The sequence below is a fragment of the Perca fluviatilis genome, chromosome 17, assembly GCF_010015445.1.
Source record: "Perca fluviatilis chromosome 17, GENO_Pfluv_1.0, whole genome shotgun sequence".
NCBI classification, from domain to species: Eukaryota; Metazoa; Chordata; class Actinopteri; order Perciformes; family Percidae; genus Perca; species Perca fluviatilis.
The window spans coordinates 9,777,182-9,792,749 of NC_053128.1; the positions used below are offsets into that span (position 1 = coordinate 9,777,182).

The following is a 15,568-nucleotide window of genomic DNA, read 5'->3' on the forward strand; positions in this document are numbered from 1 at the left end:
GACTCCCTTTGAAAAGGAGCTTTTAAACTTGATAGCAGCGCTATTATCAGACAAGAATCCCTACAAAGATCGAACATACAATAGATTCTTTGTGTATACCTTCACGGCAACTCCAAAAGCTGCTCTCCACCTTGCTAACCTACTTCACCCCTTCGTTGGCCCTCTAGTTAGTCGGAGATGTTGGCATTTAACCAATAAGATATTTGAGTGTCGTTTCATACCGTAAAACACGAATACACTCATGAAAAGAAATGCATTTTAATAATAAAGCAATAAAGTGGCCAACACCTGTTGTTCTGCTTTTTTTGAAAGGTTCATCTCCAAACGGGTTGGTCAAAAACACAACATGGAAGCAAGCAACCGGTTATAACAAGCAGGATGTGGTTCAGGGTGTTGGTTTGAAACTACCCGACTTGCGTGCAGCAGCATCAACAACTAACTAAAACGGCACAACAACAGTCCACGGCGGCTGCTCGTGTCATGTGGAAGGGAGGAAACGCTCCGTCCACTCCCAGCGTATATAGCACCACCAAAATACGTAATGTCCGCACCACATTTTTTTTGTACACGTTCACAGTCACAAAAACGAGCCATAAAGCCGACAGAGAACACGAACACGCGGCTGGCTTTTAGCCCTCCATTCTTCCTCGTATCTGCCAATCACGAAGGAAAAGTTTATTTACATCGAGCCCTCGCCGCGCGCTTCACTGAACGAGGCGGTGAAAGACCCGCTGACAACATTTGCCCCCTCTCTCCCCCGGTGTTGAATAAAATGTTGAAGGGGAAGCTTACCTTTGTACTGCAGCGAGTTGGCGGTTCGTATTTTCACAGTACCGCTAATGGACTCTCCAGGGCCGTAAACCACTTTGTTGTTGGTAAAAGTGATATCAAATTCTTGTAGCTTTCCCATGGCTCCTGCTTTCCGCTCGGCTACTCCGGCCGCTCTGCGCTGCGCTCTCACCTGCTGCCGCGAGCCCCCCCCCGGCTTAGAGACCAGTGACGTCACATTGAAAACCCGTAATGAAAGTAATGGGAGGGATGATAACCGATGTGGGCTACCCTGTGGTTTATGGACTGGAAGTGAACAGAACAGGTCTTATGTAATTCAGTCGCGGGATCATTTTTGGGTAAAATTCTCATTAACTGAAAATTGCCTTACTTACTGAACTGAATACTCTCCCTGTAGCCTGCACATTTTGCTATATGCTTATGACTTTTTATTTGATTTGACTGGTGATCCCTCCCATCGTTATTTTTGTTTAAAATAGTGAGAAAAGGTATACGAAGCTCCGCACACCGGTAAAACTAAAGGAGTAGGCTATACCATTGTTGGTAATGGTATTTCAAGAGGCGTGTTGACTTGTTAGAGAATATATTTTTAAAACTTTGTCAACTTTCTTTCTTTTTTTGAGGGGAACTAGTATCATAAAGAAAATGGAAGACCCCCAAGCATGATAAATATCCTTAGTTTTGTTCATCCTTAAGATATGGTTTGGTCAGAAAGTTTCTAATCACCAAAAGGATCTTTATCTTGTTATCCTGTCTACTAAGTTGAACATATATAAATATACCAAGTTGCATGTGTTTCGTGCCTGACTGCACAGTACTTTCCAGAATGTTACTTCACACTTTCTGAGGAACTTTGTACATTAGGTTCCCTACCAATGTACTGTGTAATTATAGATGCACTCCCAGCCCTCATCAGGCAGGCCACAGTATCTTTTGGTACCAATGGCTGGATTAATCTGCTCAAACACATCTCTCTACAATGTGTGAAGGTTTTCTATGCTAGAATACTCGCTGTGGGCTCATTTTTATTGAACACAGATTGATTTACAAATATATGCAACACATAAGCACATAACTGAAATAAAAGTGTGTTAGCCTTTGACACAGCTGGGAGCCTTCTCACGACCTGAGAGTGCATGCACTGAGTCCACATTCAGCAACGTGGAAACATGTTACTGTGGGGGACTACTCATACACACAGCTGTCTCAATTTACACTATTACAATCATTTCCCTGTTCAAAACAGGAACACCGAGGCCTGTTGCACTTGCGTGACTGTCTGTCTCACACTTCCTGTTAGTTAGAGCACTATTTTGGCCTTTAGGAGATACAAAATCACTGGTGTTTCGTAGTAACAGGGAAATATAGTGAAATAGGTTGGCTGTGAGTCGCTCACGTCTATTTTGCATCGTTGCACTGTGGGACAAAAGTGTCCATCATCCCCACGCTCAAAATCGGAGTCATTTTCAATCTGCAGGCCTGGTGTTTTCATCTCGCCCGCTAAATGCTCAAAACACGATATCAATTAGCATGAAAATGCCTCACGGTATTTCCCACAGCTTAAACACACTTCCAATCTCTGCGTATACTTCCTGTCTCTGAAAGTGCTTCCTGTCTCGGACTGTACTTCCTGTCTGAATGTGCAGCATCAGCAGCCGGAGCAGATGTGAACGTTATAATGGCTGTGCTGCATATAAAAAGCTCACAGAAAAGGAAAAATAGCACTGCCGTACTGTACTTTACACGCAGTTTTCATCATGGAGCTTTAATGTGTTGCATTTACCAAAATATGACATCTGTCCTCTCTCTCTCTCTCTCTCTCTCTCTCTCTCTCTCACCAAGCTGCTGCTATTTTTTTGTAAATGCTCTGACTGAGACAGATGTTTCCATGACGACAGACAAACACCGTGGTTGCCACGTTACTGCCTGTATCCATGGAAATCTGGTATGCGGTGGCATATGATCTGGTCTAAAGAATCCCTTGTTTGGTTTTGTTTTGTTCACTCATGCAAAAACCTCCCGTCAAACAGCTTGAATACCGAGTCATTTGGAGTGATGAGAGGATGGAGAGGATCGTATGTCAGGAAGTAACAGGATAAGACGTTAACACCATGTGGCAGGTGCACTGAGCATCATGCTGAGGTGAATCCATGCCAGGGCTGAGAGTAGAATGACTAGGCAGCCTCATTCATGTCTTTCCTGCCTTCAAACGTTGTTCTGTGTGTGGTTTCAAGGGCGTAGCTTTCTTTTCAACATTGTGGGGGGTTCTGAGCATCAAGCACTTTTTATTTTTCTTCATAATTCTTATGCAACAATTTATGTTGTAAATTTTTTTATTTATGTACAGGGAATTATTATTTGCCTGTGTTGTTCGCAACTTTCTGCATATTCAAAACTAGAGATGGTCCGTTCAACCTCAGCCAGACCGACAACAAAAATAGAAATCATATCACATCCATAGAGGAATAGTAGTATACAGTTGTTAAAACATAATAAAATATATGACACACTGGTATGGATCGGTACTCGGTATCGGCCGATACGCAAGTTCAGGTATCGGAATCGGTATCGGGAAGCAAAAAATGGTATCGGGCCATCTCTATTCAAAACATCACACGTTTCGGGATGTGTTTTTTTTTTAGAAAACGTGTACATCTCAACAACAAATCTACGAGAGGACGAGACCTTGTTAGCGCCAGAAGCTGCTGAGTTTAAAGCTACATAAAAGACAAAAATATCACAAGAAATTACATCTTTTATTTTTTACTTTAACAAAGTAGACCCAGTTCTTGTTTTCCATACATTTTGAGCCCCCTGAAGGGTTCCTTGTATCTCTTTTGGGGAGTGGGTTGACTTTCATATTTTTTTGAGGGGAACAAACCTACCTCTTCTAAATATTGGAGGGGACATATCCCCTGCATCAACACCCCAATCCCTGAAATCTACGTCTATGTGTAGTTTAATGCTCCACGATTCCAAACCACATCTCACTCACGTCTTCTGACTGGTGAATTACTATTAATTGGTGAGGCCTGGTGAGATGAGAACCGTACCAGGGACTCCACCTGCTGGACAATTGCCAGAAGTCATTTGCAGCTGTAACGCTGCTGTTGTGTGTTTGGCCCAGATGATCGTTGTCTGAAGTTTTTTTTGCTGGAAATCAAATAGAAAATTATCTTATAGATGCAATAACAAGATAGAAGAAATAACTAAAATATTGTATCATTTTAGAAGAAATACCTCATAAATCAATATGTACTTAAATAAGGTGAGCATCAATATGGCTGCTTCAAGGAACACTTTCAACATAATGTATAATGTGAATACGATGATCAAACAATAAGAGAATTCGCTTTTGGTTGTGTTGACCTAGAACTCAAAATCTCAACTTAAACTTTAATTGACTATTTTCGACATCAACCCTCTTGTATTTGTGTTTTTAAAAAAAAAAAATATATATATATATATATATATATATAATATAAAAAAAACTGATTTACCTTATACTGTAGTTTTAGATTAGTATTCACGTCATCAGGTCACTCAGATCACATTTCCACAATTACCAAACTAGATAAAGATAATAGATGGGTATAAAACATGCCGTGGGCAATTTAAATCAAAAATGCCTTGCTTAAAACATTTGATTTAGAAAAAAAGCAATGACTGTTAGAGATTTTTATTTATTTTTTTACTCAGGGAATGTTCACGGAGAGGTAGCCTCTCTTTTGCAGGAACACCCTGGTCACATTCATACCTGGAAGCTGCCCAGCGGCACAGTCTGATCTGCTGGCCACTGAGCAGTTCCACTGGAGCAGTTGGAGGTTACAACTGCTCTTTTGCTGTCCTCTACCCAGGTTTTCATCCTGCCGGTCTGGGTATTGAACCGACAACCTCCCGGTCACAAGCTTGCTTCTTTAACCTTTAGGCCACCACCTGTTGTTAATACTGTAAATACAGCAATTACTTCTGTTTCTCTGCATGTATTTCTCTTTTCTACATTTTTTTATGAAACTTTTGAACACTATACCTAAAATGTCCTGGTGATTTTTTATGACTACATTTGGTATGTCCTTGGGCTGTGGTTTTTCATATAAGCCATTACAGGCTTCTACCACACCCTCACATATCTTTTATATTTCGACATGTGATTTGTATTTATGTGTGTGAAAGAAATAAACACAAACAGAAACTTACAAACAAACTTACACACAAGTATAGCACCGTTGTGTCTTATTTATTTATTTACTTCACCCAAGCTAACACTTAACAAACATTTTATGAAACAATGGAGTCATATTAATGCAGCATAATATGCATGTAGGCTCAGAAACAAAAGTGCTATTTCCAGTTCTGAAAGAGCTGCTGTAGCTACAAACATATACATATACTAACCCTAACCCCCTAAACCTATCAATTTCTCATTTATAAGGACATTTACTGTCTGTGCACATGGGGATGTATTAAAACCTATAGATACATAATATGGAAACAACAATAAATATCAAGTTTTTCAAAAATCCAACTCAGGTGAACTCCCAGGCAGATTTTTACTTCTATATATGACTACATATGTACCGTTCTCCTATTTGATTTCTTCTTCTTCTTCTTCTGACTCAAGCAGGCAGGTGCTTGCGATGATCCTTGTCACGGCGTACGGGTCGCAGTTGGCTGCAGGCCGACGGTCTTCGAAGTAGCCTTTCTTCTCTTGGCCCACCTGGCGAGGGATGCGGATGCTGGCGCCTCGGTTGGCCACTCCGGCAGAGAAGTCGTAGATGCTGGAGGTTTCATGGAGCCCTGTGAGGCGCCTCGTGTTGTCCTTCCCTCCATTCGGGTCGTAGAAACGGATGTGCTTGTCGTGTTTTTTGCCCAGCTTCTCGATGGCCTGCTCGATGTACCTGTCATCAGAGGGACACAAAGAGGCCGTTGAGATACTATGGAAGGTTTCTGCAGTGATTGTCTGTTTAAAAACTAAAATGATGAAAGTTTCAGAGCTTCACAGACAGGCGGTTCATGCATCAATAAGTGTGCGAATGCACGTTCTGCTTTTTTCTCATGCAAGAGTTATTTTGTATATATTTGTTTCTGTGTTTATTGTTTTATTATATTAATGTAATATGTATGTAACAGAACCAAGCCTTAAACACAACACTGACATCACTTTTTAAGAGGATATTGTGAAGTCCTTAGCAAAAAGCTGCTTATTTATACATCCCAGCAGACACAAAGGAAATGTAACGTTCACTTGGAGTCATGTTTGTGGCCACCTGATGAATTTCAGTCCAAGATTAACTCACATTTTAGCTCTGTTCTTGGAAATTTCTGCTTCTAAATGCTCCACTATGTTCACCAGATGGTTTACTAATTGTGTCTGTCTGCTCTAGTGAATTCCAGCTCTTTTTAGAGATCCAGATCATTTGGCTCAGCTCAGCAATAACGGCTCTTAAAGGTCCCATGACATGCTGCTTTTTTGGATGCTTTTATTTAGACCTTAGTGGTCCCCTAATATTGTATCTGAAGTCTCTTTCCCGAAATTCAGCCTTGGTGCAGAATTACAGCCACTAGAGCCAGTCCCACAATGAGCTTTCCTTAGGATGTGCCATTTATGTGTCTGTAGCTTTAAATGCTATTGAGGAGGAGAGGGGGGTGCAAGGTGGAGGGTGGTGGTGTGGCCTTGACCAACTGCCACTTTGCTCGTTTTAAAGCCATGATGTCTCTCTCTCTCTCATGGGTGGGCCAAATTCTCTGGGTGGGCAAAGCAGAGAAAGCGGAGGTAACCTTGCTCCTTATGATCTCATAAGGAGAAGATTCCAGATCGGCCCATCTGAGCTTTCATTTACTCAAAGGCAGAGCAAGATACCCAGGGCTCGGTTTACACCTATCACCATTTCTAGCCACTGGGGGACCATAGGCAGGCACATTTTTTTTAGGGAACACATATTAATTTAAACCTTTTTTTTCAGGGGGGGTTTTTTTTTTTATTTTTTTTTTGTTTTAAGTCAAATTCAGTCTGAAGTTTGCTTTCTCTTTACTTTGAATGTATGTTTTAGAAGGTCCAGGACTTAGCCAAAAAATTTGAACATCAACAAATTCTCAGTCCCTCCCCTCTTTCCGTTCAAGCCCAAAAGGTTCTCCTAAGCCCCTCTTCCCACAAGGGAGAATGAATGTGTGTGCATGAGCAGTGATTGACACACAGTTAGACCCTAACCCTAACCCTGGCCATGATTGGTGCATCTGAACAGGGAGCTGTGGATTTTTGCAAATCGCACTACAGGCTGTAGGTGGTGCCAGAAGAACCAGATGTTTTTTTTTTAATTACCTCTTTCATGTAGTTCTACTGGAACATAGGGTCAGTTTCAACAAATATTACAGAAAGTTAGTTTTATAAGTCTTACCTACTGTAAATATAGCAATTACCTAAAAAATTTATCCAAGTTGTGAAACTCCAGAGAAATGTCAAAGGTGTGCATGCATGTCAGTGTAAAATGTGAAAATGTTGTTAGTTAGAGAAGCTGGAGTGGGTCTTTATCAGCGCGAGCACCTAACCGAAAATGGTCAAAATAAGCACACAGTTAAAGTGATGGTTCGGAGTAATTTCACCCTAGGGTCCTTTGCACCATGACCTCGAGCCAAACACGCCCCCAGAAGCTTTTTTCACCTGGGTCGGAACGTTAGAGTAAAGCGTGTAGCGTACGTTATAACTGGTAGCGCGGGGGCTAATGGATCCGAAGTGTCTCTTAACATTACCCACTAATAATGCCCGAAATGATACCAAACGTCTACAAGTAGTACAATTAGGTTATGCACTACATAAAAGCGGGATTGGAAAGTTTGTAAGTCCACCAGAAGTGTATGTAAATAACACTTGCCTGCTGGCTTCCTGCGTCTGCTGCTGCTGTACCGCTGCGTACTACCGGCTGTAAGAGTGCTTAGGGCCGTCTACAAATTACAACACCGAAAGAGATGCAACAAAAATATTTATTAATTTAATGATTAAATAAGGTAATGTCTGCAAACTTACCTCAATTATAACTTGTCTCCTGCTGTTATACTACAGCACCTTACTTTAAAAATAAGTTAAATTAATAAATATTTTGTGGCGCATCTCTTGGTGTTGTAATTTGTAGATGTCCCTAAGCACTCGCTCCCAACAACAACACAGAGAACAGCGAAGCCAGCAGGCAAGTGTTATTTACATAACCTTCTGGTGTACCTAAACTTTCAAACCATCGTTTTATGAGGCATAACCTATATGTACTACTGTAGACGTTTGGTATCATTTTGAACGGCATTAATAAAGCTAATATAAATACTTCTTTACGCTATGCTAACTCGTCCAATGTTAGACCCAGGTGAAAAAAGCTTCTGGGGGGGTGTTTGGCTCGAGGTCATGGTGCAGAGGACCCTAAGGTGAATTACTCCGAACCATCACTTTAAGTACACGTTCATTACACTTGATTTTTCTTCATGGCACTGAGAATTTGTTTTTTATTGTATTGCGATTTTAAGGGTGTTATCATTTAATAAATGTAATTAATGCATGAGTTATTGTCGTTACAAGTTTCAGAGGACATGTTTACTCACTGCAGTCCTTCTTCCTCTCTCATCTGCTTGGTGCTGACATTGGTGTGGCAACCAGCACCGTTCCAGTTGCCCTTCATTGGTTTGGGGTCCATTGAAGCAACAACCCCAAAATCTTCACACACACGATGCAGCAGGAAGCGTGCAACCCACAGCTGGTCGCCCATCTCAATACCCTCACAGGGACCCACCTGGAACTCCCACTGCAGTTAGAAGAAACACAGGCAAAGAAAAGAGGAAATTATGTCAAACAAAAAGGAACAAAGAACAAGAGTTCAAGTTGAATGCATAGTTGTGCCAACGAGAAAACATTTTCGATCCACAGCGTGTGTTAGAGTAACGCTGACACTTGCCTGAGATGGCATCACTTCAGCATTGGTGCCATAGATGTTGATCCCTGCATAGAGGCAGGCCTTATAGTGGCACTCCACAATGTCTCGTCCATAAGCATTGTCTGCCCCCACCCCACAGTAGTAGGGTCCTTAAAGTGGGGGGACATGATAGGAAGGTTGTTAAGACAAAATAGATACAAACCTGTACCAAAAAATATACATCATAGTTATGAATTGGCAATTTTATTTTTGTAGCACTTCATAATAAGGCATACTTTATTAAAGGTGCAGTAGGTCATATCTATCTGTCATATTTGCTGAAACTGACCCTGTGTTCCAGTAGTAACAAATAAGCGTAATAAAAAAATCTGGTTCTCTGGCACACTTAAGCCTTAATATTTTTTTTTAAAAAATTTCTTCTTTTTTTTTTTCTAACAATAAGCGACAGGGGTTCTTTAATCGTATGAAAATCACTCTATGCATAATCTCACTTTAATGAACTACGTTGTTTAGGAAAGTTGATGATATTGATATCTTTGTAGAATCCTGGATCTTCAGAATCCTACCTACAGCACATTTAAGGGTGTATGAATTGCAATTGATGGCATTATTAATGGTTAATATAATATACTAATGCCATATATGTCAGTATTATGACAATATAACTTCAGCTTTTGTGTTGGCAATTTTTAAAGACTCTTCTCTTTAGATCAATAATTATCTATGTGTAAGGAAACATTTTGGATTGGCAGGTTGTGAGAAATCCCTGGTGTATGAGTGTGATCTTGAGCTGAAGAGAATTCACATCAAAATGTATGTATGAATGCTTTATGGAAACTGGTTTATTACACTGACTGATTCCCAACCTTTTTGGCGTATTACTGGCCTATTAAGTAAATACCTATTAACTATCGACTTATACAAACACTTTTAAATATGAAGAATGCACTTATTAAACATTATTACGTCTTTCAATATTTCTTCCACATGAACGAAGTGAACAAAGGAGGAGAGAAACTGACAACTGATTCACCTTGAGGTGCTGGGTATCCATTTTGGGGCCAACTATACGGATGTCCATCGATTCCGAAGAGCGTGTACTCCTGCTCCATGCCAAACCACATGCAGTGCTCTTTAACCTTCTCCATCACTTTGTTGCAGCTCGCTCGATGGTTAGTTTCTACACAGTAAAAAAACAGTATAGAAGTAGTAAGTACAACTTGTTTGTCCTGAATGAACAGGAAAGCATTAACACAAATATGAAAAATGTACCTGCAGGTAAGCGGTTGTATTTGAGGACTTCACAGAGGACCAGTTTGTTGGGGTCCAGGGTGAAGGGATCCCTGAACATGCGCACCGGGATGAGGTACATGTCACTGTTGGAGCCTTCGGCCTGGTTTGTGCTCGAGCCATCAAAGTTCCACTCAGGAATTTCTGACAAGACAAACAGCCAAAACATAATCATCAAAACATCTCTTTTAAATACTATTATTCAGCTGTGAAATCTGAAAAGCTCACAGACAATTTTAGCTTTGGTGTCACAAAGACGAATTCCTCTACATTGGTTGGTGACCACAAAAGTAGAAACTCAATAACATCACATTAGCCTACACTCCTTTACAAGTTATTAGCAGAATGTTTTTGTTGTTGGGAGATAACCACGCAATGTTGATTTGGGGGATTTCCGTGCTTTCTGATCAGTTGAAGAAGGAAAGGAAGGGAGAATGAGGACAAAGAAAGAAAGAAAGAAAGGACACAAGAAGGAAAGGATAAAGGACATTTTTACAAATGCTCATGCTGAATGTAAACTCTAAATCCACAACTCTGAAAAAAATGGAAATACTTAAAGCAGCATTCATTGATTTATTTGGCCATGTGTTTGCAGTGGAACAAGTTGATAACAAATCACTGACATATTAAAGTTGTAACCATTAACGTGTTGGAAACTTAGCCTAGCTAACTTAGCCTACCTAGCAACATTTTTTTTTACAGATCCAGCAGACACCGAGCAACATTAGCATTCATTTGGAGTTGTGTTTCTGTCCATCTAATGAAGGTAAGCCCAGTATTCGCTCTTGCTTTTAACAATAAGTTTTTTTTGGTTTTTCCACCAACTCCTGAAAGAGATTTCTGTCTTTTAAGCGGCTGAATGCTACACCCTGCTCACTAGCTAGTTGACGACCGTTTGGGCCTGTTGTTAGATGCTGGGCAGGTGGCATACAGACGGTGTATCTGAGCAGAAATTACCTGGAACAAGAAATATTTCAGAACATAAACCCCCCAATGAAACCACGTGTCATGTTTACACTTTTGTAAGGATTAAACAAGAGAGATATAATGCCATGCTAATTAGTGAGCTGTAGAGATGCTGGTTGGCGGACGTTGTTACCATTGGACAGAGCCAGGCTAGCTGTTTCCCCCTGCTTCCAGTCTTTATGCTAAGATAAGCTAACTTGCTTCTGGCAGTAAATACATTTTTAACCTACAGACAGAGTGGTATCAATCTTCTCATGAGCGTATTTCATAGAATTTCTAATTATTTATTGACTACAAATGAAGTACCACAAAGTACTAGTACACCAAAATTCTACTAAAATACTTAAACATTCACAGTGTGGTGCATGTGCAACAAGGAAAGCAGCATTTTGACCAATTGTACCAATTGACCATTGTACTGAACACTAACAAATATTTGTTCTCCAGCTTAAAGGAGAAACAGGATTGTACCAGGATGCTCTGTGTTGTCTTTCCAATGTATGTGTGTACATTTCCCCTCCAATAAAGTCACTCCCTGAGGAAGAGCTGCATAGTTATCCTCATATTTATCGATAAACATGCCCCTAACTCACACACGCACACGCATGCATGCACACACGCAGACACACACTTTAAGCCTTTTAATTGTACTAGTTTTAACTAATATTTGAGACGTGTGGTTTGTGGGGGACATGAATTTTAAATAACCCTTAAAGTGCTCATATTATGCTCATTTTCAGGTTCACATTTGTATTAAGAGGTTATGTCAGAATAGGTTTACATGGTTTAATTTTCAAAAAACACCATCTTTTTGTTGTGTTGCACATTGCTGCAGCTCCTCTTTTCACCCTGTGTGTTGAACTCTCTGTTTTAGCTACAGAGTGAGGCATCGCACTTCTGTTCCATCTTTGTTGGGAGTCGCACATGTGCAGTAGCTAGGTAAGGACTACTAGCCAGTCAGAAGCAGAGTATGAGGCCGTGCCACGCTCACAGCTTGTTACAAAGTGACACACACAAGTGACGCACGTTGGTCTCTGAAGTAAAGGCTGGACTACAGTAGAGCTGTTTGGAGCAGTTTGTGAACAGTGTTATCTGGTGGAGATGGTAAGTCCCTTTGGGGTGGACTTTGGACTTTTTCACTTTGTAAACCTATAACATGCACAAAAAAGATATATAACACAATAAAGGAAAGGGAAAAAGCCCCAAAGCATAATATGAGCACTTTAAATGAAGTTATTAAAGTGCCCATATTATGAAAAAAACACTTTTTCTGGGATTTGGGGTGTCATTTTGTGTCTCTGGTGCTTCCACACGCACACAAACTTTGAAAAAAAATCCATCCATGCTGTTTTGAGTGAGATACGGTTTCTGAATGCGTCCTGCCTTCAGTCTCCGGGTGAGCTGGTCAAAATCTGCACAGCTTTCTACGTCACTAGCTGAGACGAGGGGCCTAGTGGGAGTTTAGCCAGAAAAAGTGAGCGTCATGCAGTGATGACAGTTAAATTTAGGAAAACGATTGTGGTTTGAATTAAGACATTCCCGAGGAACAAACAAGCATGCTAGCGCTATCATGCTAGCTCGTTCTCAATGGCAAAACACTGCTACAACACACACAAATTCACCCTAATCTACAAAATAAATTGTGTAGAACTACTTACATGTCCCTGTTGTGCAGGTATTCCACGCAAAGTTGGAAGTGTGCCCTCATTTAGAAGAAGTCTCCTGGCTAATCCTGCCTTGTACAGGCCGAAGTTGGAGAAACAGCTAGCTAGCTCGTGTAATCCTTACCTAGCTACTGCGCATGTGCGACTGACAACAAAGATCTTACAGAAGTTGAGAGGTCTCATCAAAGAATTTCTAATAAGGGAAGAAGTTTCACTCTCTCGTTACTTCCGGGCTTCTGAACTGGTTGTAGTTCCACCAGAGTTCCATATAGGGGGCGCTCACAGACCAGTGCAGAATGAATGGGACTCTATGGAGCTATAGGATATAATTTTTTGTCTAGTAATTTGAATGTTGCATTCGAAAGGGGAGGCTAACAAAACACACACTGCTGGGTGTTTGATTTTTTAAAGTGGCTTTTTTGTTCTAAAAAGCCTTTTAAAATGTCAATGACGTCATACACATCATACGGCCGGAGATACTGCTTTACGGCAAGCTCTGAGTCGCTTCCTTTGTTCTCTCGAGGCATCGACAACACAGCTGACAGGTTAGGCTCTCACTGTCATTACACGTGCTAGAAAGAGGTTTGCTGATGTTTTAAAGACCACGTCGAAATATTCACTCTGACATTCTGGTTCTGCTTCGTATGCCGTCAAGCGGGATTTCCGATCGTAATCACTCCTTCACTGACCAATCAGCATTCATTAGCAGAATGCTAGCGTGTTGTGGGCAACAACGACTCACCCTGTAAGAAATCAAAAGGACATAAGTACTCGTTCATTCAACTTTCGACCTATAACCCATGTTGAACTTGCAAAAACTACAATCAAATCTGAGGTTGGGCGAAAGAGACACATTTAGCCGTCTAGCTCCATAGAGTCCCATTCATTTTGCACTGGACCGCGATCACCCCCAGTGGATCTCTGGTGAAACTGCAAACAAATTTGGTACAATGGGGCTGAATAGGGAGTGGAAAGGCTTTCCGTAGACGGGCTTTGGGTCTCACTCTGTAGCTAAAAAAAAGAGACCTGACACTTGGTGAAAAGAGGCGCTGCAGCAATGTGCAGTACAACAAAAAATATGGTGTTTTTTGAAAATTAAACCATGTAAACCTATTCTGATACAATCTCAAATTACAATTATGAACCGGAAAATGAGCATAATATGGCCACTTTGAAGCCCTAAGTATTCACGTAAGAGCAGACTCAATAGTTTTACCCGTTAAACAAACTTAACTCTATGCATATTTGACCTTTATCTTGGTTTGAGAAGTGTAAGAGGAATAGAATTAAATAGTGAAAAATGACACCATATAACACTGAGTTACAGGTAAACCTATACTAAAAGTAACAGATCATAAAAGAGGACATCTACCTTCTATGCTTTTTGGCACACGGTCGAGGGTTCGGGTCTTGTTGCGAAGGCCCTCTCCGGTGCCGTCGATCCAGATGTAGGTGACCTGGCATTTGTCTCCCTGCGGCAGGCTCATGTACTGCTGGCGCACGGCCTTGTTGAGGCGGGAGCTGAGCGACACCGATGCCATGGTCGCCTTTAATCAGAGAGGCACAACACAATGCAAAGGTGATGACTGTTATTACATTAGGTGACATATTAGCTCTCAGGTTTATGTCCAAAGTTTTCCATTCATTGATCCATGCTCTACACTGGATCAGTCACTTCTTTAGGTACCTGCTCATTATCAGACTTCTTTCTATCTTTCTTTCTTTCCAAAAACCTAAATACCTAACCTGGATGTACAAAACTACGGTTCTTCACAATAAATCCACAGCTCTTTTTAGCGTCATGCTACACTTTTAGGCATGTTGTATACACTTTCATAGCCAACTACCTCTTGTACATAAAGCAACCTGTTACATTAATTATTCTATATTTATTCCAATATTCTGTAATTCTGTATTCTGTCTATTCTGTAAAGTATACGGACAGCAAAAAAAAAAAAAAAAAAAATGGAGTTAACTTCCTGGTACGTGTACAGCTCCATGGTGAAAACAGAATAGCAGGCTAATTATGTTTTCAACATGGAGCGACTCAGCTGGTGTTATGTTTGCTAGGGAGAGAAACATGCAGGGCTTGAAAATACACAGAACCTGAAGTCCAATCTGAAAAATTATTATTTTACAAAGTCCTGGTTAGTTCACGCAGCCTGAGGTGTATCACAATCAAAGAATGAGCCAAGTTGTCCAAATAATTGCATCAGACTCGCCATCACTTCTGCTCATGTAAGAGAAAATGAAGATTTCATGAATGAACTCAAATGTTTAGGGTAGTCTGTATCACATTACACAGATTTGTTCAACAAAGAAAATGGAAAAAAATACAATACACAAATTATTACAATATTGGAATTAATAATTACATTAATATTTAGACTTACTGTAAAGTTGAATTCAGGTGAAGTCAAGGGACCGCTTCAGACAACCTGGTGCGTGTGTGTGTGTGTGTGAGTGACGGGCAAAACCTGCTTGCGGTATTTAACTGGAATGCAAGCGCTGATGACACAGGCACACATGCTCACGTGTCCTTTACGTAACATGACACTTGTGGAATAGGTGTAACCAAAACATACAGACAGTACGGTGTTTCCATTAGACAAAATCAGAACCGTCATGATTCTGACTTTAAGCAAAACCATTCAAATCTGTGACAGTGTTTAAAGCGTACGGCTTCTCTTCTGTGGAGAAAAAAACCCAAAAAACTATTCAAGTAGTAAGTTACATCCATACTGTAGTATATTGTCTGCACACAGAAAACATTTCAATTACTTTCCTCGGCCAAAATCAACCCATTCTGTCCCGTATATATATTAAAACAAACCGACACAAACAATAAGTCAGACAAATAGTCGCACAGGTATAGCTGAGGCGGACACACACTCCCATGAGAAATAGTAATGAACACCCACTTACCTGTGTGCCAGAGAGGCCATC

The 15,568-nt window shown here is 40.6% G+C and overlaps 2 protein-coding genes across 2 annotated transcripts in view; both read right to left on the reverse strand.

The window, feature by feature from the left end:
* Positions 1-999, reverse strand: part of arrdc1b (arrestin domain containing 1b) — a 43,726-nt gene extending 42,727 nt beyond the window's left edge. The window contains exon 1 of the mRNA XM_039780201.1: positions 793-999. Within this exon, the coding sequence (XP_039636135.1) occupies positions 793-910 (118 nt within the window). The 5' untranslated portion in view covers positions 911-999. The remainder of the gene's footprint in view (positions 1-792) is intronic.
* A 4,016-nt stretch (positions 1,000-5,015) lies between these two features.
* LOC120544929 (glutamine synthetase-like) lies at positions 5,016-15,159 on the reverse strand. Its single transcript, XM_039778813.1, has 7 exons — positions 15,016-15,159; positions 13,995-14,169; positions 9,975-10,136; positions 9,736-9,882; positions 8,724-8,851; positions 8,374-8,573; positions 5,016-5,687 (listed from the first exon to the last, which is right to left on the reverse strand). The coding sequence occupies exons 2-7, from the start codon at positions 14,161-14,163 to the stop codon at positions 5,375-5,377; spliced, it is 1,119 nt and encodes a 372-aa protein (XP_039634747.1). The 5' UTR covers positions 14,164-14,169; positions 15,016-15,159; the 3' UTR covers positions 5,016-5,374.
* Positions 15,160-15,568: the final 409 nt, after the last annotated feature.